General features: G+C 36.8%; 1 protein-coding gene across 1 annotated transcript; it reads left to right on the top strand.

Moving 5' to 3' along the window:
- The first annotated feature begins 42 nt into the window (after window positions 1-42).
- Window positions 43-23,869, top strand: LOC117322027 (serine/threonine-protein kinase 11-interacting protein-like). Its single transcript, XM_033876731.1, has 23 exons — window positions 43-389; window positions 2,503-2,723; window positions 3,089-3,256; window positions 4,020-4,127; window positions 5,433-5,504; window positions 5,952-6,081; window positions 7,827-7,930; window positions 8,329-8,418; window positions 9,338-9,379; window positions 9,865-10,141; window positions 10,487-10,843; window positions 11,121-11,282; window positions 12,187-12,473; window positions 13,176-13,247; window positions 13,738-13,831; window positions 14,231-14,528; window positions 16,367-16,458; window positions 16,880-17,880; window positions 18,325-18,425; window positions 18,666-18,847; window positions 19,238-19,423; window positions 20,934-21,106; window positions 21,781-23,869. The coding sequence occupies exons 1-23, from the start codon at window positions 323-325 to the stop codon at window positions 21,973-21,975; spliced, it is 4,479 nt and encodes a 1,492-aa protein (XP_033732622.1). The 5' UTR covers window positions 43-322; the 3' UTR covers window positions 21,976-23,869.
- Window positions 23,870-24,076: the final 207 nt, after the last annotated feature.

Here is a 24,076-nt window from a genome sequence, read left to right as displayed (position 1 = left end):
TAAATTATTCAGTGCGAGATGACAACAACAAATGATGTCACATCCGGTGAAAATCACATGAAAGTTTTTTTGAGAAATTTTAAGTTATAATTTCCTTTCCAGCTTAATTTTGCGGACCATGTCAGACCGGTAACCGGAAAAGTGTTTGGTAAACTGAAAATCCTCGCTCAAAGACACCAGAAGTTCCATACACAATGAGACGCAAAAGACATAATGGACTAGACGTCAACAAATAATAATGTCGAATTTATTATCAACAATGTATTGTAGATAACAATGTTACATTAACCTACACCACTGAAGAAATAGCTCCATACTAACAATGTTTCAATCCAGGAAACAAGAGGTAGATATTGTGTCTGAACTGGCTATTCTTCTCAGGAGAAGTGGTAAGTATCAACATCATACACGCAATATATATTGGAATTAAATATAAATATTGATTGGAGAACAAATTTCTAGCTATTTTAAATTTAGATGTGATCAATATGTCAACATTTCATCGAAGGAAAATACCATGGCCATATATAATTAATATATATATAGATCATTCTATATTAAGGCAAGGCAATTTATAGACAGTAATAAGTAATTAATAATTGCCATAAAATTCACTTCGATTTTGAAGTTAGTTTATTTGAAGATTGTCTGTCATACTGTTTTAATTACAGGAATTTTATATGTTTTACCAATCAATAGTCTAAGTACAATATTAATATACCCATGTAATAAATGAAAAAGTCCCTGCCATACTGGGCTTTGAATTAGCGACCTCTCGCTCTCAAGGCAAATATTCTACCACTAGACTTATAGGCTAAAGAAAGTTCCCTTAGTCTGAGTTAGTAAGCTGGTGATATATATGCTGTCAACTTTTAAATTACCTTCTTCACTCCCTTCTTCTGCCCCCTGCATACCATCAAAACCCATGGCCAGGTTCTTATAGCTAATTAAGACACCTCACAATATCTATGTGTTTATATTAACTTCAAGTGATCAGCGACACCTAATTATATAATAATCTGTTAAAGGAAAGAGTAATGAAAAAAGACCCTGCTCATACTGGGCTTTTAAAGTAGGCATTTACTTGTAAACTCTCGGTTTGAAGACAAACATCATGCTAATAAAGGCTGAAGGGAAATTCCCCCTATATAAGCCTAAGCTGCAAATTAAAGCCTACATACATAATAATGATGTAGTAATATATACTCTCCACATTTACACTTATATTGATATTGTTCTACGTAAACTAGCAGCACTATGTTTTTCATTACTGGATTCATTGCTGTCATTTGTAAGCTATCGGCTTATATTATTATACTGTAGACAGATGAATGGGGTTTTTGATATCCTATATCTTCTGCATGACTTTTGTACTAAATACGAGTGCTGCTAACCAATTGAATCTCTTGATCTACTTCATTATTCTGTTTAGAAAAAACTTAGAATGAGTGCATATAAATATATAAATAGTTGTCATTATACAGTACATATATAGATATATAAATAGTTGTCATTATACATGTGTACACATATTTGTAACTAATTATTTATTACATTTTTACCAGTGAAATATCAAAAATTATTCATTCTATAAAAGTGATATTTTTCAATCATATTTTTCACTAGTATCACTTTTGCTGATTTGACCAATCAAATTAATGATTAGAAAATACCAAGATAATTGACCAATCGGAAAGCCTGACATATATGTCAGCACCTGGGCAGGGGGAACTACATGTACTATAAACGTATGCAAACTTTCACTGTAGGCCTAGTTAGCAAACGGGGTAGGTTTTTCGTTGATAAAAAATGTAATAAACAGAATATATCTAACATTGCGCACTCGTGAAAAATATCAAAATATTAGCCCCACTCGTGAAATATATTTGGTATTACTGAAGACACTCTATATATGCCAAGGTCGGCTTCTAGGGTTTATGCACCCAAACCTTTGAATCTTTCTTTATGTTTATAACATGAAAAAGAAAATACTCTAGTTGTAACATGTTGGTTACGAAAATAAATACTGCATCTTCACTCACTGCTTTGTGTACAGCTGTGTACGATATCGATAGACCTTGAAATTACCAAGCTATATATATGGTAAAGTAATTACATTTGTATATCATTTTAGCTGAATAAATATAAGCAAATGCAAATTAAATGTACAAGCAATCTGGATTACTTTAGCTAGGTCCCCATGGCCACTGATTTTATTATAAAATATTAATTAAATATTCTTTCATATACAGTACTCCGGATCCATTTCTAGTACATTTAGATTTGTAGTATTGAACTTCTTGAATCGAAAAGAGAGCGAGAGGTCCATGTATACATTGTATATATATTTGTTACCTATTTTGAACCATATATATTATTAATATCCAGGTGACAAGGTTTTATGTATAAATTGTTACCTATTTTGAAATTACTATCCAGTTGACAAGATTTTTTGTATACATTTGTTACCTGTTTTGAACCATATTTATTGTTACTACCCAGGTGACAAGATCTTGAGTGGAGAAAGCAAACTCACACTGACAACTCAGTCCCTGTCACGTCTGTATGTGTCTTTTCGAAGATACAGTGAAACTAGTCACCAGGGGGAGGTAACCAATGACAGAAGACGAGGCAGAGACAGGAAACAGGACGAGGAACACCAGAGGTGGAGAACCAATGTCCAGTTCCTCAATGATTTCATCTCGAAGACTGTTTCTCTCAAGGTACAGATTACTTATAACCAGTATTTGTTATACATATGAAATTGTATGAAAAAGTTGCCATTTTTGTGCTATTAACTGATAAGAAATGCTGAATAGAACATTTTTTATCGGTCATGTTTTTAAATAAAAAGTATCAAGGATGGAAAAACAGCAGGTTTTTTTATTGGCAAATTGAAAACACCATTCTTATTTATCAGTGTATAATGTAATAATTGTTATCCAAATATATCAACATGAATGATGATTTCTTTCACTCCATTGGTATACAAAACTGTATAAAACTTAAATACCACATTGTAGATTTCTTTTATGTCAGCTAGTTTTAGAGAACATGTCTGTAATTTATGTATACATTTATTCTGCAGTTGACCCATGGAACACAGACAATGCAGGAGCCAGTGTACTTGTCACGGTTTAGAAATGTAGAAGTTCTGGAGTTGAAAAAAATCCCTGTACACATGCTGCATGGGCTGCAGAAACTTCGTGGCCAACTGAAGGTCCTCATTGTGGCTAGATGTCTTCAGAATCTTGAGGTAATAAGTGATGATAAGAGTGAACATTTGTACCTACATTATGAAATTTTAGAGTTAATTCCCATACATAGTAATAGAACAGGTAACCCCATTCTACATGTGTCATTTGATGTCTGTAATCCAGTTCCATGTAACACAATATCATGCAAGTAATTGATGCCATTTTTGACCATGTCATTTTGTGTGATTGTGTTGATCACATGATCAGAATGCATCACATATAAACAAGATTGGAGATAGAGGAAGAAATTCTATAAATAGAATGGGGGGGACTTAGGATTCAAAGAGCAAGGAAGAAATTCTTTGAATAGAATGGGGGATGGGGGGCTTAGGATTCAAAGAGCGAGGAAGAAATTAGAAATTCTTTGAATGGGGGGGGCTAAGGATTCGAAGATCGGGGAAGAAATCCTTTAGAAAGAATTGGTGGGGGGGGCTTAGGATTCAAAGATCTAAATTATTCAAAGTTATGATAAACTGCATCATCATGAATGGCAAATGAAATCTGATGACACAAATTGTTTTCAAGGCATAAAGGGATTAATGTTTGATGCTGCATTCCTTTTGTTAAATGGTTACTTTATTTCAGAGTAAAGGGATTTCTTTTACAAAGTATCTTTTTCTGCCATGCAATTAGTCCATGCCATAGACTGTGAAAAATAAACCATCTGAGTGAAGAATCATCAGTTTTACAGAGAAATTTATCATAGTTTCCACTTATTTTCAAAATCTGTAAATGAGTTTATAATAATTTGTGCCTTTGTAGGATTTATTGGAGACGTGTGGAGGTGATCAGAGTGCCCCCATATCCTGGCCTCAACTTACCAGTCTGTATGTTAGCAGTAACGGCCTCACAAGACTAGATAACTCTTTGGTATGTTAAACAAAAACAGCATGTGTGTGATTGTTCATGATCATTATATGTATAAAGTCTTAACAGGGTTTTTGCCAGGCATATTTTGGGTCCGGTACACGGACCCATTCCCAATTGAAAATTGGCATGTATTTTCCCAATTTCGGTCTATATTTTCCCAATCACTGTTAACATAAGACAACCTAAAAATTTGGATTGATACAAGCTTCCAGTCATTATTTTGTCAACGTTAAAATGTTACCGTGAGTCATCGTGTTGTTGTTGGTTTTGCGATTCGGGACGATGTCACACAATTCCAAATATTACGCAAAGAAGATTTTGCTCAAAGATTCGAAAGATTTAATGAAAGTTACGAGCTTTTTCAAACGAAATACTGGTAATTCCCGATCTGAAAGTCAGGCAGCTGCTTCAAACGATCTCCAACCTGACTGATTTCACTCTTGACAAGCTTGTTAATGAGTTTAAGCACACTAAAGACAGAAAATTAAACATTCTCTGATTGATTAAAACAAATATCTTGAAAAGAGATGCTGATTTGTATTCATTTGTACAAATATTATGAAAAGAAACAGCTAAGCTTGTATAATTCATATATTTTTCCAATTTTATAATATATTCCCAAGTTTGATGAAACACCGATGGTATTTTCCCAATTTTTGTTCAGGGACCCTTTCCCAAAATAGCTGGCAAAAACCCTGCTTAATGTCATTTTGGTATGTGAAAAAAAAATGTGTACCACCTGTCATAAACATTATATATGATGATTGGATAATGCTTTGGTTTGTGGTACAAACATTATATATGATGACCAGATAATGCTTTGGTTTGTGTACCACTGGTTATAAACATAACATATGAAATTTGAAAAAAAATTTAAAGCAGAAATTACACCAGTAACTGGACATTGATACAAAACATTACATTATGTTGATAGACTGTACGTGTACATTATCATAGATCTGATGTCTAGCTGAAGTTTGAGTAAAACTATATCCTGTCAGTGTATATAAAACACAAATTGTTGCAAGGAATTATAATTTTGTCTGTTTCTCTGACATCAATGATGATTAAGTTTCATTTGCAACTGATTAGTTTCTGTAGTGCCTCTTCTAAAATTTATTTACACCATGTGCACAGTTGCATACATACACATCCAGAAATGTTTTATTTTTTTACAGTTTTTGTGTTTAAATAAAGTATATGTAAGCAGTTATCAATATATTTTCAACTTTTCAATATTCTTTTAAGCACACATTTTTGTAGAGATATGGATGTCCTTTATATTTCTCTGATCACCTTTTCCAGAGATTATTATCAGCCTTAGAAGTCATAGATCTCAGTCATAACCAGCTGTACAAGACAGAAGGCTTTCTTGAGGTAAGATTTCACAATGATTGTCAGAGTGGATTGTTAGTTAAAAATCATTGTGACATTTCCAAAGTTTGGTATTTATATGGGTTGGGAAATTGGTTTCAGTTAAATTGCTTGTGTTGTGTGAGTTTGACAGTTCAATGGATGGTAATTTGTTATAAAGTTAAAAAAAAGATATTTCGCTGATGAATATTCTATGTCATTGTTGACATTCATTGATGTGTAGACATTGGAAACTTCAAACAAATTATAGAATGTTCTAGTCACTGGTTGAAACTTACAACGAATTAACATTATTGTTGTATTGAATATGTGGACAGTGACTTAACTGTGATGAAAAATTGTCACACATTAATAGTAACTGTAAAAACTCTGTGTAAAATTTGTCTCGTTTTACTTGCAGTTTGTATAGACATTGTAACATTTGTCTCTTTTTACTTGCAATTTGTATAGAGTTTATCGGAAATCATCCGCGTGAACCTGGGGTATAATTGTATAGACAGTCTTCCATTGTTTGCCCTGTCAGCCAAACCAAAGATAAGGACGCTCATCCTGAGGAATAATAACCTAGATAATTTAGAAGGTAAGTGTCAGTGGCTCGGTCAACTAGACACCTCAGGTTGACACAATGACCTTTGTATTTGTCCGTACTGACCCTAATGAGGATAATTTAGAAGGTAAGTGTTAGTGGCTCGGTCAACTAGACACCTCACTTTGAGACAATGAGCTTTGTATTTGTCCATACTGACGCTGATGAGGATTATTTAGAAGGTAAGTGTCAGTGGCTCGGTCAACTAGACACCTCAGGTTGACACAATGACCTTTGTATTTGTCCGTACTGACGCTGATGAGGATAATTCTAAGATATCAGACAATGTAGGCATTGATAATCTGTATACTATGTACAAGATAAGTAATGAGTATTCAGCCTTATGCATGTGTATGTGGGGGCCAAGTGGTTAATGTGTCCCAACACTTTAACACTAGCCCTCCACCTCTGGGTTGTGAGTTCGAAACCTACGTGGGGCAGTTGCCAGGTACTGACCGTAGGCCGGTGGTTTTTCTCCGGGTACTCCGGCTTTCCTCCGTCTCCAAAACCAGGCACGTCCTTAAGTGACCATGGCTGTTAATAGGACGTAAAACAAAATAAACCAAAAAAGTATGTGTATTAATTTTATATACTTTTCCAGAAATTGGGAGATAAGTCCTCTTATTTCACTAAGATAATTAGACTTGGGTTGCTGTGACCTATATTTTCTTTCCTGCTGTGGTAAGCTTTTACATTTTGCTCTGTTCCAAAAATTGATGGACCAACCATCCCCAAATTTTATCTAAGGATATATTTTGAGGAATACTTTTGTAAAAGATGGTCAAATATATATGCAATATATGCTTTGTCAAGTGCAGCCTAGGCCTACTATCAAGCAGCACAATTCACAAATAAGTTTATGAGCTTAACCAGGGATCACCACAATTTCAAAATGATGGGTGGAGGAACATTTTTTGACAATTTTTTCTGAACATGTACTTTTGTGGATGTCATGCATTGCGGTGGGACGTTTCGAGAAACATCATCATCAATTATGACATTAAGAATAGAGATTTAATTATGTTGCTTTATTTAGTTCTGTATGAATATGCATTTTAATCATTTGCTCTATGCCATATATATCTTGTAAATTAAAACAAAATAACAGCTTATACCATTACTATAATAACCAAGTGTAGACTACACTACCTGTAGACATACACTGTCACATTACCTTCGGGACGAGTCAATCAGACCCTGCCCTTTCAGATGATTTAGTGTGTTTAGAGGAGTTAGATGTCTCCTCCAACTGTCTAGTCGACCATTCCTGTTATACTGTGAGTTTCCCTATAGCTGTCTACACTAGCTGTTGTTGTATTACAGGTATAGATGATTTAGTGTGTTTAGAGGAGTTAGACGTCCCCTCCCACTTTATCACTAGCCCTCCACCTCTGGGCTGCGAGTTCAAAACCTACGTGGGGCGGTTGCCAGGTACTGACCGTAGGCCGGTGGTTTTTCTCCGGGTACTCCGGCTTTCCTCCACCTCCAAACCTGGCACGTCCTTAAATGACCCTGGCTGTTAATAGGACGTTAAACAAAAACAAACCAAACAAACCAAACCTTTGGTTATACTGTGAGTTTCCCTATAGCTGTCTACACTTGCTGTTGTTGTATTACAGGTATAGATGATTTAGTGTGTTTAGAGGAGTTAGATGTCTCCTCCAACTGTCTAGTCGACCATTCCTGTTATACTGTGAGTTTCCCTATAGCTGTCTACACTAGCTGTTGTTGTATTACAGGTATAGATGATTTAGTGTGTTTAGAGGAGTTAGATGTCTCCTCCAACTGTCTAGTCGACCATTCCTGCCTCACTGTACTCACTGGACTAAGCAAACTCAATCGGGTTAGTATCACTTTGTGTATGTTTGTTTAAAGATGATTTCATTCCAACTTTTGTGTGTATTGATAAACATCAAAAGATTATGAATCTATTCCGATTTACTTGGTACTAGGTACATTTCCTCTTTAAGTGATTACATGTACTACTTTTGAATGACTCTCAAAATCTTAGGAGATTTTCATATGCAGAAATTCAGTGGAATGTCATGTCAGAACTGCTATCTGTAATCGTGTCCTGGTCCCCCACATAATAAGTTTACCTGTGACATAATTTGAAATAATCCCATACATCCGAACATCCCCTAACGAACAACTTATGTGTTCCCCGGCCAGTTCTATTGTATAAAAGAAGAGTGTAGAGTGTAATGTACTCGTGCTTATCAACATGTATTCTATTTTCAGCTTTCTCTCCAGGGTAATCCTTTGTCTTTCCACAGAAGTCACAGGGCATTAACATTACAACATGTAACAGCCAGTGCTGCCAGGAACACAGTAAGTCTATAGACGGTATTGGTCTAGGGGACAATTTGAAAAATTCAGTACATTAAGCTTGTTACAAATATGAAGGGACATTATGTACAGTGATATTGTAGCATTTATCATAATTTAGCACTTTGAAATTAATGTGAAAGATACCAAAATGTGATAACCAATGAAAAGAGTGTTTAATTTGATATGGACTACTTTTCTCTTTCCAATGGGGCTCTGGTGGCCGTGTGGTTAACACTTAATCACTAGCCCTCCACCTCTGGGTTGCGAGTTCAAAACCCATGTGGGGCAGTTGCCTGGTTCTGACCATAGGCCAGTTGGTTTTCTCCGGATACTCCTGGACCAGCTTTTCTCCGCATTCAAAACCTGGCATGTCCTTAAATGACTCTGGCTGTTAATAGGATGTTAAACAAAATAAACCAATCTGTTTCAAATATTTTTTTTATGACTTTTTTTTACATGTTTTTTAGAAACTAATTACAACAAGTTGTATGCACTTTTCCAGATATAAAGTTCCAATCAATGAATCATTTAATCTCTAACTTGTACATGGAATTCATTTGCAAAATTTTACGATTCATTACTTCATTATCAATTCAACACAGATAAAACAGATTGCTTCTTTACACTAGTGTCCTTTTGCTGACATTTCAAAGTCACTGAATCATTTTGCTTCCAAATATTTTGAAACTGAAACTGAATTATTCTGTACAAGTTAAATGATTTTTTTTCCTCAGAATGTTCGTAAAAGTTGATCTTCATTGAATTGATAATTTTATTGGTTTAATGAAGAGTTTTCTATGGTCGAGTATTACTGAGTATGTACAAAAATCAAATTTAGTAAAAGACAGAAATGGCTTCTTACAGAACATTTATATGATTTACCAGTATTGAGTAATATTGGACTTTGTTCTTGTTACAGTTTACATTAGATGGTAAAGCTATAAGTCCGACAGAACGATTGGTAAGTAGCTGTCTAATGTTCATATCCACCTGAAATAGAATAAAAATTAGGAGCAGTGAAGTCATGTTTAAGGTGTTTCATGTGAATTTTGAGATCTTAACCTGAATTTACGGATAAATTTTAAATTTTCATTCTCTCCTGTTAATTGAAGTACATTGTACCCCTATTATCAGAATGTTATATCTAAATCATGCTTAAATTTTTATTTGAAATCTTCAATTTTATAACTTAGCAGATTTAATACATGACAATACAAAAGCTGGCATTTGTTGTCAATATCATTGTGCTGGATTTAAATTCAAAACTAGCATGCATTTAACATGTCATCATTGTAACTGTTTCGTTGTGGTAATTGACTTTTATTAAAAGATTTCCAATGTTGTAATTTTGAGGGGTCTAAGGTTTTAATCTTTTTGATTGATTAAAAGCATTCATTATTGAATTGTTGAGATTTGTTAACAAGGTCCTTTATATTTCTGTTACAGCTGACACAGAGAAGTGTGATTACAGCCTCACGCCGTCCCTCACAGGAGGCTCATTCCATCATCGCAGGCATTGATAGGTCTGGAACCAGTTTGAGGATCGAGAAAGCCTATAAGTTTGACGACTCTGACAGTATTGCCACATCACTTAAAATTGCTTCACCTATTAGACGGAAAACTGGACGTAAACGAATAAAACCCAAAAATCGCTTTTCTGGCGACGAAAGGTTCCTTGATGTGTCCACTACTGATGGAGATTCCTCGCGGGAAAACTCAAGATGTAAGTTCAACTTCATCAATCTACACGAATTTCAGAAATGATACTCTGTAAATCTAAGAATTTTATCTTTGATTTTATGATGTCTTGGTATCTGATATTTCATGGTCCGATATCGAATCTGTATGATATCCTGCATTCTAAGTACATACAGAATCAAAGCCGTACTTATTGATATTAAAACAAGTTCAGGTGTCTATAATTGGAAATTTGATACCCATCCTATTATTGCTTGACCAAATATTTGTTTGACAAAATTTGTAAAAATAATACCAGCTATGTCTTGAATTTCATCTTTAATCTTGAAATTTCTCCATATCTTTTATTTCATGGCGTGTGTTTTTGTAGCGGGGTCGCCAGTGCGAGTGATTGAGGGAAGATCTAGTATCCGAGATGAAGTGGAGGTCTTACGTGACCATTACGGTGTCAACTGGCTTCAAGTCATCAATGCAAATAAAGATGCTGCCATGAAAAGCAAGCAGAGTGGGATCAAAGTTCACACTGTTGAACCAAAGAAGCGACAGGTCAAGGTTGATGTTGAAACCACGAACAGAAAACCTGAACCAGTTGTTAAAACAGAGGATGATATTTATCTCAATGACAGTACCGCCGGTCTCCCTGACAACATCCCAGATGGAGCCAGTAGCCATCATAGTGATCTAGATGGGGACGATGACATTGAGGTTTTGACATCGGAAAATGAAGGTAGATAATGAGAAGTTATTTCTGATCATTGTTGAGTTCAGGAGATTAGCCTCATATTCAAGAATATTTTCAGTCTTGTGCTGAATGAATTAGCAGAAATCACTTATCTATCACGATAGTACAAACACTATATTTCTGTGTGTAGAAATAAAAATGCTAACTTGATTCCATTGTCCTAGAGGTCTCTGAAAGTTTACTAGTTTAGTATAAATTTCAGTTTACAGGGTCAATCTTTATTTCAATATGTATATTAATTTTACATATTTGACACTACCAGATAGCCAAACTACTGTGATACAGAGAGAAATATCCTCAGGAGAAATTTATGGCAAAGTGATAGACAGCTCTTCTGAGGAGGGGGCCATGCTTGTTACGAGGCAGAATAGTTCCCACGGCGCTGAGTGGCAGAGACTGGAGGAGGAACAAGAACAGTACTACGGTAAAAACGTTTTTTGCTATCATTGTGAGTGTCATTTTTACCCTACTGTTGAAACCAAGGATCTATAGATTTCTTCTCCATCAGTCATGTACGCCCTGCAGGTAGGGCGTAAGAATTGTACCTGCTGCCCCCATTGCATGATCGTAAGAGGCGACTAAATTTGGGATCTCATCTTTTCTCTTCTTTCTTGACAACTTTCTTCTTCCTAATGTCTCCCTTGATACTGCCTCACTTTTGGCCTTTAGTTGAGCGTTCGCCGCTGTGAGGAAGGCTTTGAGTTCTGTCCCCTGGTCGAGACATACCACAGTCTTTAAAAATTGTAGTTGCTACTCCTGCTTAGCGCTCAGCATATTAGGAGTGGAACGACTGGTTGGCCCGTTGTCAGTATAATGTGACCGGGTGGAGTGTCCTGCTAGGTGTCTTCGGCAGTATGCTTCAGTGAGGTAGCACTAGAAATCGGCAAAAGTTCCGGCCTATCACAAGGACACTTAACACAAACATATCGCAGCCTCCCAAAACACACATTTGCACTCACTACTCACATGCATATCGCAAACACGGGAGGTCGTCCTTAAATGACCTAAGCAGTTAATAGGACGTTAATCAAATAAAACCTAAAACCAATCATGTGCGTATGTATGAAACAACGTAACATCAAACTTTGTCAGCACTCCAGTGACTTCATTCCTTGAGAGATTTTGATGAAACTTCAGACAATGATAAAGGACCATAATATCTCAGACAAATGTGAGTTGTATGGTTTTTGGGTCAAGGTCACTGTTACTATTTTTAGCAGCGGCCGGTAGGGGACATGTATTGCTTTAGCTATACCCAACATGCTTGTTATAATAAACCTTTCTTCGTTTGAGAAAAAATAATGACCGTTTATTTTGTATTAAAACAGGTAGTGAGAGTGAACCGTACATAGTTACCCTCCCCAACCAGGAGGACACTCAGTTGATTGTGACAGTCAACCAGCGTTATATTATCGAGAAGGACCTCAACGGCCGGGTAGTGGAAATGCTGGACCTCAAATGCCTTCAGAATGTTACACTCAGCCACAATACTTCATCACAAGAACAGGGAACGGAAGAAGAAGTCACATTGCCAGTGCTGCAGATGAAGTTTGATTATGTGAGGAAAGACAGACGAGAACGGACATATATAATGGAAGATAGTGATAATGCTAAGGTATAAAATGATAGAAATATATGTCTTACAGACATTTTTTCGTTTTGCTGTAGGTCAAATGTCAACTTTGAGGAACAGATTAAATAATCTTGTTTAATTCCGGTAGACCCTGAGTCATGATGTTTTAGCCAGTGGATACCTTGGAAGGAGTGCTATTAATACAATTTCTTCATTTATATGCCCTTGATCTACTTTCAATGTCACTGGGATTAATTATATTGAAAACTCCTTTTGAAAACAACTTTTTTATCAGCCTTTTTTTTTTCCCCTCTTGCATAGGGTCTTACTCGGGGATAGGCCCACTCCCGACTTTTGCCCATTTTCAGTGCCCTAGCCCCCTGGGCTTATACCCGGTAAAATACAATATTTGAACACACCATGAATCTACAGCTATTGTAATACTTATATTTTGAGACAGAGTTTGAAGTTGGAAAAGCTACTAATGAAATCATAAGAATATTTAATCATGACTATTACTTTAACATTAAATTAGTCATGTGAACAATACAAACCTCCTGTCCTCGTGTATCACATTTCTTGCTGAAAGATTTGACTGCAATGATTATTCAATATTGAATTTTTTTTCTCAATATCTTATTCACTTATGATATTGGTACATGTATGTCATGAAGTTTATGTTTAGAAGTCCCATATATATAATATGATTAAATACATTTTTATCAAATATATCTTTATTGACAGAGCTTCCAAATGTTAATACGACCTTGTCTAGAAGAAAAAGAATTAGATAGAAAACTACAAGGCCTTCTTCAGGTAAAGTAGAGGCAATAGTGATCATCAAGTACATTGAAGTCTTTTATTTAGAAATACATTAATTCTGAATTTTAGCCTAAAGTTTCATTGATTTTAAAATGCAATAAACTAAAGAGCAGTCCGAATCAATGCATCAGTGTCCATCTGTAGACAAAAGTTTGTGATAATTACTTTAATTATTTGACTGTGTGTTTGTGATTTTATTTCAGTAATGATTTAATTGAAAAATGTGAAAAATAGTCAACTTTGCCTATAGAAATGTTTTGTTACTTTTGTATCAAGTTAAGAAGGAATTGTTCTAGTTATTCTTAAGACCGGATATATTTATAGAACTCCAGGAATTGTTCTAGTTATTCTCAAGACTGGATATATTTATAGAACTACTTTAGAGATTTTTTCACATTACATATATTTTTGAGATATTTAGAACAAAATGTTCAGTATCCTAGAATGCACTTTTGTCTGATATGCAGGTTTTCTTTAATTATAGTGTTTGAAGTGTTCTGCCAAGTTTGACAAGTCTGAAGCTGAACCCTCACAGCTATCCTTACTGCAGACTCTGTCGAGGAACAGTGCCACACAAGGTAAGATATCTATTCACAAGACACTGGTATCACACTACTCCCCACACTGAATAGCTTCACCTGCTTGGATATTGGACATTTTACTGATTGCTGAATGGGTGTACAGTCATGCAGTATAAAATTGATACTTGATAATTCATGTCTTTTAATATGTGTTTTTTTCCAAATGTTCTGAAACTGTCTGCCGAAAATTATGTTAGAATTGTCTTCATCAGTAAAGAGTATGATAGCCTTCATATAATTTATATTAAACAAGGACTGTCCACATCAACAATGAGTATGGTAGCCTTCATTTAATTTATATTAAACAAGGACTGTCCACATCAACAATGAGTATGGTAGCCTTCACATCTTTGAAAACAATTTTGATATGAGGCCGTCTAATTTTGTTGTTTTCAGACGTCGCTGTAAAGTATCGCTGTCCGAAGTGTAAAAGTCAGTTAGTGGTACAAATGGATACACACGAGAAAACCTCATCGCCCAAGACAACACCAATAGGTTCTTACTCATCTGTGTCCAGTCTAAATAGCCTCACAGGTGTGGCTATCAACAGAAAATCCACTCCCTCACAGGCAAGGTCTCCCGTGAGGATTGGTCATGGATCACCGTCTCTCGGAGACTCTCTGATCAACACAGCTGTGGACATGGAATTTCCTGTCAAACAGAGCATGTTAGAAAATGACCTTCTAGGAGAAAGGTAAATATATAACATCAGTGTAGGCTGGAGGTGTTGACCCCCTCATCCATTATCAGCCCACCATCATCAGTGTAGACTGGAGGTGTTGACCTCCTCATCCATTATCAGCCCACCATCATCAGTGTAGGCTGGAGGTGTTGACTCCTCATCCATTATCAGCCCACCATCATCAGTGTAGGCTGGAGGTGTTGACCCCTCATCCATTATCAGCCCACCATCATCAGTGTAGACTGGAGGTGTTGACCCCCTCATTCATTATCAGCCACCATCATCAGTGTAGACTGGAGGTGTTGACTCCTCATCCATTATCAGCCCACCATCATCAGTGTAGACTGGAGGTGTTGACCCCTCATCCATTATCATCCCACCATCATCAGTGTAGACTGGAGGTGTTGACCCCCTCATCCATTATCAGCCCACCATCATCAGTGTAGACTGGAGGTGTTGACCCCTCATCCATTATCAGCCCACCATCATCAGTGTAGACTGGAGGTGTTGACCCCTCATCCATTATCAGCCCACCATCATCAGTGTAGGCTGGAGGTGTTGACCCCCCACCTTATCCATTATCAGCCCACCGTCATCAGTGTAGGCTGGAGGTGTTGAACCCTCATCCATTATCAGCCCACTGTCATCAGTGTAGGCTGGAAGTGTTGACCCCCTCATCCATTATCATCCCACCATCATCAGTGTAGGCTGGAGGTGTTGACCCCTCATCCATGATCAGCCCACCATCATCAGTGTAGACTGGAGGTGTTGAACCCTCATCCATTATCAGCCCACTGTCATCAATGTAGGCTGGAAGTGTTGACCCCCTCATCCATTATCATCCCACCATCATCAGTGTAGGCTGGAGGTGTTGACCCCTCATCCATTATCAGCCCGCCATCATCAGTGTAGGCTGGAGGTGTTGACCTTCTCAACCATTATCAGCCCACCATAATCAGTGTAGCCTGGAGGTGTTGACCTCTCATCCATTATCAGTCCACCATCATCAGTGTAGACTGGAGGTGTTGACCCCTCATCCATTATCAGCCCACCATCATCAGTGTAGACTGGAGGTGATGACCCCTCATCCATTATCAGCCCACCATCATCAGTGTAGACTGGGGGTGTTGACCTCCTCATCCATTACCAGCCCACCATCATCAGTGTAGGCTGGGGGTGTTGACCCCCTCATCCATTATCAGCCCACCATCATCAGTGTAGACTGGGGGTGTTGACCTCCTCATCCATTATCAGCCCACCATCATCAGTGTAGACTGGAGGTGTTGACCCCTCATCCATTATCAGTGTAGACTGGAGGTGTTGACCCCCTCATCCATTATCAGCCCACCATCATCAGTGTAGACTGGAGGTGTTGACCTCCTCATCCATTATCAGCCCACCATCATCAGTGTAGGCTGGAGGTGTTGACTCCTCATCCATTACCAGCCCACCATCATCAGTGTAGGCTGGAGGCATTGACCGCTGGACCATTATTTTTGTATATTCTACCAATCATTTAAGACACCGTTTCTGATATATTGTGAATGGAACTTGATTTATTTTACAGCAATAATATTGTGAAAAAGTTATATCATCAACTTAAATATATTTATAATCTAATCACCCTTGTTATCCTGGAAGGAAGTGCATGAGGTCGAAGGGTAGGAGAAAATTGAAATACACAAAGAAAGCCTTAATGGTCAGGCAGGTGCCTCCATTCCTTTTCACCTCCGATTGGGGAATTGAGCCCTGGTCGCCTTGGTGAAGGGCGAATGCACTGTTTCACCCAAGTACCCAATACATTTAATATTTTGTCCCTTTGTTGATTTAGTAACTAATTATATTTCCAGGACAGAGGATGTTATTACTGGTTCTCCTGTTGCTAAATCCACACCATTGAAAGATGATTCCTCAGAATGCCGAGTGTCTTTGTCTTGCAAAGGTCTGTTTGGAATGAAATTGATCCATTTGTTCTAATTTCCAAGCAAAAAATAAATGTTGGTTCAAACTTACTGAAAAATCGCCAATCCTTATTGCATGACATACTGATGATGTTATGAAAACTGAAAATTTGTAATTTGATTGTGGCATTTAACAAAATTGATATATACATGTATATGAGAAATTTTCTTTGATTTAAACAAATGTGTAACATAACATATCATTTCCTGTAAAGATTACACTTGACTGTGTAATGTAACTAATGTTTAGATTTACTGTTAGAAAAATGAATTAGATGCATTAGAGACAATCAAGTGTTCTAGACTATTACATACTGATTTATTTAAACATATTCTACTGTCTTATAACTACAAATGAATGAGAGACAAGTTCTTACAATTTACGAGCTCTTTTTCATACAGATGAGCCTAAACCTGAGCATCCTTTACCATCCCTGGTTGTGATGTCACGCTCGGATGGCTTCTCCCGGAAAGAAGATCAAGCTGAGAAACTGAATCGCATGACAAAGTCCTCATCCAATGTGGCAGGTGGACAGAGTGTTACGACTCCGACGGAGAATAAAGCATTCCAAAGGAACGGTTCTTGGTCGGATGTAAACAAGGCGCTCTCTAATAAAACACTCCAACACCGGACATCGGTGGACAGTGACATCACCATCCTCACCAACACCAGTGAGAGTAGTGTGGCTGTCATCTCCGAGTCTAGTATTGAAACCATACCAGATCCCAAGGTCAAGGTCACAGACAAAGATCAAGGTCAGTGTGTGTTCAAACAAGACCTTCCATTGCCTATGTCTTGTAACGGGGCATCAGGTGTAGGATCTACAAAGAAAGTCAATTTAAACGGCATTGCAGAGGAACAGGGGGAGATAACCCCTATTGGTTCTCCTCTGTCAACAAGTGTATGTTCCAGTATGGTGTCGAGTGTGTACGAGAATTCACTAGTGACGGCTAGTGAGGAAGACTTAAACGCTTTGGTGGAAAATAGAAATGTGGTGAATCAGAAATCTCCTGTGGCAGTGGAGGATAACAATAATGGTGAAAATGACACAAGTATATACGATAACTCCTTCAAAACCGACAGTATTTACGACAATAGTGTAGACAATGACCATCGCACATCCTCAACACAGGACACAAGTGATGAAGTTGATAACATTACAAATGAGTTCCAATCAGCTCTTTCTCTCCAAAACCAAAGTGAGGTTCCTGATGAGATTAATGCTGAGTTCACTAACGGTAACGGAAACCAGATGGAGACATCAGATGAGGGCGAACCCTCAGGAACAGTATTATCAGCGACTATGGAGGATGACGACTTCACCGCAGTGGATCACAGACTCAAACTGTACCTGATGATGAATATACTTGAGGATGGGGATGAATGTCAGTGTGCCCTTCAGGTAAAATATATTCCCATATGTTTTATATGTTATATAAAAGTATCGGTGCGTGAGATAAAATATTTCCGTACTGTCATCCCTTAATCATAAATAAATTCATTTATTCATCTGTCGATACATTCTTTGATGGGTAATAGTTTCAACCTTGTTTCAAAATTTCTGTTCTTGAAAAAAATATGAAGATAAAATGTAGAAAAAAATTACAGATATTTGCACCAGGGTTGGCTGTTGTATAACTCAGTAATGTGAATAGACTTTTTACATCAAATCCAGTATTTGATTTAATTCATTTACAACAGTTCTGGTCATTTGTTTGATGAAGATGACAAGCTGCAAAGTTACTAAATTAAATCCAATACTGGTTGTGATACATGTATTAAGTCTATATAGTACTTTATCAACAGGAATAAAATGTTTTATAATGTCTGTGATGTTATTTTATAGTGCGATATAGTGCAGTACATGTCCTCAGAACATGTCAAGGGCGTCGTCGTCTTCACCACCTCCAAAATCATCATACTGAAGATACTGGCTGAATACTCCAGGTGAGTACTGATGATGTTTACTACTTTAAATATCTTGGCAATTTTACATAATTAGCATATACATGTACACTGCCCTCCATAAGTCCATGTTTGCTTGATCATATCCCGAGGTTTAAGCTTTACAAAAAAATATTTTGTAAGTGTAACCATTTGAGTATAATATACTGGTGTAATCTGAATATACTAAACATTAACTGTATTTTTCGTCGATTGATAGTGTGTTTCTGATTGTGTTTTCAGCAGTGATTCTGTGGACATGTCTTTGAGCTGTATAGAAAACCAACCAATCACAGAGCTGCAATACATTGACATCGGCCTTGGTTACCAGACACTACGATTTGAGTTTGACACGGAATGTTCAAGCTACACCTTCCTCATCAGGGATGAGAAAAGATGCAAAACCTACATCAACCTCATAACAGGTATATAGACTTTGATATTTAGATTATTTTAAATCATAATTGTTGATAAAAAGAAAAATTGGAGTAATCCTTAATCATTTTGTTAGTGTCATATTTTAGGTCATGTGGCCATGTAAAATCCATTGCCAACAGTTTTCAGCTGTCGTCATATTCTATCCATCATCTGCTACATCCAGCTTCCTTGGGAGTTCAGGCACCATTCTTTCCAGGGACTATACAGAGGGTGGGGGTATTCATCAAGATTAAAAGAATTTTTCACTCCTTGTCCAAAATTACTGTTCTTTCAAATGTACCTATATATTTGAAAAAGTGTTCAATATTTTAAAAGATGCACTTATACAAGTCAAAAATTTTGAAGCATATTTTAAGACAACCTTTTCTGATGTCTAGGTATTGTTCAGAGCACAGCATTCAGTAATGGCAGTCGACTGGAAGGGATATCAAAGTACAATGCTACTACATTGGACAACCTGCGTAGTACTGTCATTGGCGGTGATCTGGAGGAAGGGGAGATAATTGAAGATGACAGCTATGTGTTGGTGCGCTACTTGTCGTGTCATCAGATGATTGACGTGGGTAAGTCTTCGAATCTGCGGAAATATAGTGCCCCCAGGTAGGCCTAGCGAAAATTGAGGCTAGTTTAGGTGTAAATATACAGTCCAACCTGGTTATGACAAATTTCTAGGGGACCCCTCAAATGTTTTCGCACTATGCGGGTTTCGTATTATGTGGGGTCGTATTTCCAATGTGCCACATCATGTACATGTATGCACGCACAGCACATGTACACTTCGTACATGTTTGTATACACATGTTTCATGTTACACTTTTTTCACTAAAAAAAAACCAAAACCGCATGTTAATTTAATTATTTAATATAAGAAATGAAACGTTTAAAACATTGTACATTGTAAGTGTGTGGCATTCAGTCTTTGGTTATTTACAGTTGGCCTACCAATACACAATAGTCCTACAATGGCTACATAATGTCATTTAATGATCACGCTATTTTTTTGCGAAAAAATCACTGATGGTATTATACTCTTTCCGAGCTGACCTTAGTTACAAATATATCCGGGTGTAAGAGATTTTTTGAAAACACAATCTTGGACGTCATTTTGATTTTTAAAGAATGATTTCAACTTGTCAAGTATTCGAGGGCCTCGCGATCTGTAACGCATGTTTCCGGGTCAGTACCATCTGTTGTCTGTGTACATCCCAAAAACAAAGTGAATCAAAATGACGTAGTGTTTTGTTAACATTGTTTAATTGAACACTACTAATTTACCTGTATACCTGCCTTCAGCTGTATGCACTTTCTATAGAGCGCGTGGCTCGGTACGAGACAAAGGTCATGAAAACTTACCTGTGTCACACTTGGCTGACTCTGACACTTCGTATTATGTGGGTTTAAAACAACACAAACAGTGATCAAGGGACCCTGGCATGTCTGTGTATTACCTGGGTTTTCGTCGTAACCGATTCGTATTAGGTGGGTAAACAATATAAGCATATTGCACACAGTTTGCAGGGGATTTGATTTTATTCGTATAAAGCGAGTTTTTGTATTATCAAAGTTTGTATTAAGTGGGTTGGACTGTATGTGTTTATTAACTAGTGTGACATATATTTATAGAAAACATATCCAAATGTGAAGATGATCAGTCAGGGATTTTAGCACCTTAACCCGATCCCCCCCAAAAACACCAATATATGATCACTTCCTTATTTAAGGTATTGCATGGTCCTCTGATTTTAAAAATATATCCCGTTCATAATTTCCAAATTACAACTATTAGCTGTTAGCTTAACATTTAATACAAAAGTATCAGGGAGTTGCAGGATAATTATTTCTACAAATATATCAGTAGAGGCTTTACTTGCAAGATTTTATCCCTTTCCTTCATTACTTTGTCCAATTCAAGTTAGCATTATAAACTATCTTGTTATATAGACATCTACCATGCAGTACTGACATTAGTACAAATCTAACACAAAAAGTGCTGTGCTACTTCAGGATATCCCTGTTTGAACTAATGCTTAGTAATTGCTTACTTCTTGTGACTCATAAAATCCTGTTATACAGATGAAGATGAGCAGCGTCCAGTTGGTCTTGCAGTCACTTCAGCTGAGCTTTGTCTGTTGCAAGAGAACCACCAGTGGCCAATTCCCAGACTTCAAGCCCCTCTTAGTGAGGAGGTCAAAGGTCAACAGTTCAGTCTGTTGGACACACAGAAGATCAACAACATAGCGACAGTGGTAAGGGCATATAATAGACCTGGACCCTGTGTCATCAGTATTCCATCACTTAATATAAGGAAATCCTTAACTTAATCTATTTTTATAGCAAAGCATTAACAGAACTCAACAGGGAAGTTACTTAATTGAGATATTTTCCTTTAATCCAATGAAGCTTTGAATTAATTTCCTTAATATAAAGAACAGTGATGAAAACGGGGCTAGATTGTATGAAGTTAAGTCCATGTCTACAATAGGTATTCTGTAATGAAGGTTTTGTGAAGGATGTGCCTTCAGAAGGTTATGTTTACTGCATAACATGATGTTCATAACAAGATTGATGATAATATGGTGTTACTTGTGAGTCGTATTATCCTTTAGGTATAGCACCATCTGTTATCGGATGCAGGTCTCCATATATACTTTAACTCTAAATGGGATGCTTTGATTTTCATGAAACTTTCAATGAAATACTTAGGAATATGAGTTATAATAAAGTTGTGACTCAAACTGTCTATATTTATGATGTGCTGTCAGTTTGTGATTCAAACTGTCTCTATTTATGATGTGCTGTCAGTTTGTGATTCAAACTGTCTCTATTTATGATGTGCTGTCAGTTTGTGATTCAAACTGTCTCTATTTATGATGTACTGTCAGTTTAAAGCCAAAAATCAACTTTGTACCTTTATGTTCAGGAAATGTGCGAGACGGACAACACTCAGCTGCGGTTTACATTCTTCAGTGAGGAATCGGAAGAGGAGAGCTGCTGGCAATTAGCCTTCTCTACAACAGACAGCGTGCAGTCACTAGTCAGTGCCATCAAGGAGCCATGGGAGAGCGAGTTTGGTGTGGCTCTGGATGTCACTCCAGTCTCTTTCACTGAAGACTAAATATAATGGAAGTCATGGGAGAGCGAGTTTGGTGTGGACCTGGTTGTCACACCAGTCTCTTTCACTGAAGACTAATGGAAGTCATGGGAGAGCGAGTTTGGTGTGGACCTGGTTGTCACACCAGTCTCTTTCACTGAAGACTAAATATAATGGAAGTCATGGGAGAGCGAGTTTGGTGTGGACCTGGTTGTCACACCAGTCTCTTTCACTGAAGACTAAATATAATGGAAGTCATGGGAGAGCGAGTTTGGTGTGGACCTGGTTGTCACACCAGTCTCTTTCACTGAAGACTAAATATAATGGAAGTCATGGGAGAGCGAGTTTGGTGTGGACCTGGATGTTACACCAGTCTCTTTCACTGAAGACTAAATATAATGGAAGTCATGGGAGAGCGAGTTTGGTGTGGACCTGGTTGTCACACCAGTCTCTTTCACTGAAGACTAAATATAATGGAAGTCATGGGAGAGCGAGTTTGGTGTGGACCTGGTTGTCACACCAGTCTCTTTCACTGAAGACTGAACAGACTCATTAAGTGTTCATGATGTAACAGCCAAGAGCTGTTGTCAGTTCTGTCGCAGGAAAGTTATACCATTATCGTGTGTCAGTCAAATGAAAATTCTTCATGACATTGTATAACCAGTCATTCATAAAACATACAAGTCATCAAAAAATACTTTCACAGTTTTTTGTGTCAATCAAAACTTTTACTGAAATCCAGATCTCATCATTTCCAATTTTCAAAACATGACTACATGTACATATATGTGTTTCAAATAGTCCAATCTTTTGGCCAGAGTAGGACAAAACCAGCATTACGTATTGCAGAATATTTTGCATTTAGAAATAAAATTAATGGCAATTTATACATAACAGTACATTTTGAGTTTAAAAATAAAAAAAATTCAATTTATGAAATAATATCAAGTACATGTCGCATTTACGAGTGAATTTAGTCATTTTAAATATTACAATTCTTGTCATATCTGTGGTTATAAACATGATTATCTAGCAATGTGAGTCCGTCAACATGAGTCATATACTTGTAGTACGGTTTACCTTATCGTGGCTTATTGATTTAATGCATCACAAATTATGTTGTATAAACTACCTGCTACATGTACTAAATGTGAAACAATAATATTAACACTTTTCAGTTCCACCTTGATATTGAGTCAAATATGTCTTAACTAAAGCTAGTTTTTGCAGGTCTTTTGTCGGTATTGTGAATTCATTACTGGGAGAAACAGTCAGGAAATGTCTCTTTCGGAAGGGTGTCCCATTACAGGACCAGAAATGTTTAGTGACAGATATTTTAAAGTTGACAGTAATTGGTAATGTTTCGATGAATGAAATAGAACATGTTTATTATGTAATGACATTTATAGTGATATGGCCGACATGTTTAGTTGTTAAATCATCACATACTACCATACTGCTAGTTACTGCTGCAATAAGCAGAAATCTGTACATGGCCAAGCAGTTCTGCAGGGTTTTTGCCATTAATATTTTTCTTGTTTTGATAATGACAATAGGTTATTTTATTTATATCTGGACTGTGAAACAGTTTTTTTTTTTTGGAAAAATAATTGTGTTTTGCTCATTTGGAGTAGATTTTCTTGCCAAATTATGTAAATGTGACACATGAAGCGTAATTCCATGCCATAGTATTAAATTTTTTTTTATTATTATTAATGTGTATATATGCAAGCAAATACAGTTCTTCACAACATTTTGTTTTCAAATTGTACAATTGTGGTCCAGGACAATAAACCTAATGATCTGGGTGGAGAACAGAAACATTAACCTTCAGATAAATATCGTAATATGTGTGTTTAATGCTTGATAATAATTCTCTTTTGGTGCTGCATCTTCCATTTAACTGACAATTTAGACATTTAACGGGTTTAAAATTTCATGCTATATATAAGTTATCAATAGTAGATATTTTTTATTTATGATTTGAACATTTAATTTGCTTTGTAAACAAATTCTTCCTTTGTGTCTAATGCATAATACCAATACAGTGTACATGTATTCACACCTTATAAGGTATGGTTTCCAGTCTCGTGTGGCACTTGTGTAGATGTACATTGTGGTTGTA

This window comes from Pecten maximus, chromosome 2, assembly GCF_902652985.1.
Source record: "Pecten maximus chromosome 2, xPecMax1.1, whole genome shotgun sequence".
NCBI classification, from domain to species: domain Eukaryota; kingdom Metazoa; phylum Mollusca; class Bivalvia; order Pectinida; family Pectinidae; genus Pecten; species Pecten maximus.
Note: the sequence above shows the minus strand (reverse complement) of the source record. Positions and strands in the feature narration are given on the sequence as shown.

Excerpts from the sequence above, each read along its gene's own strand:
- LOC117322027 (XM_033876731.1), top strand. The coding sequence starts at position 323 with ATGTTTCAATCCAGGAAACAAGAGGTAGATATTGTGTCTGAACTGGCT. Across the intron at positions 2,724-3,088 it reads CGAAGACTGTTTCTCTCAAG|TTGACCCATGGAACACAGAC; the intron begins GTACAGATTACT and ends TTTATTCTGCAG. Across the intron at positions 21,107-21,780 it reads TCAACAACATAGCGACAGTG|GAAATGTGCGAGACGGACAA; the intron begins GTAAGGGCATAT and ends CTTTATGTTCAG.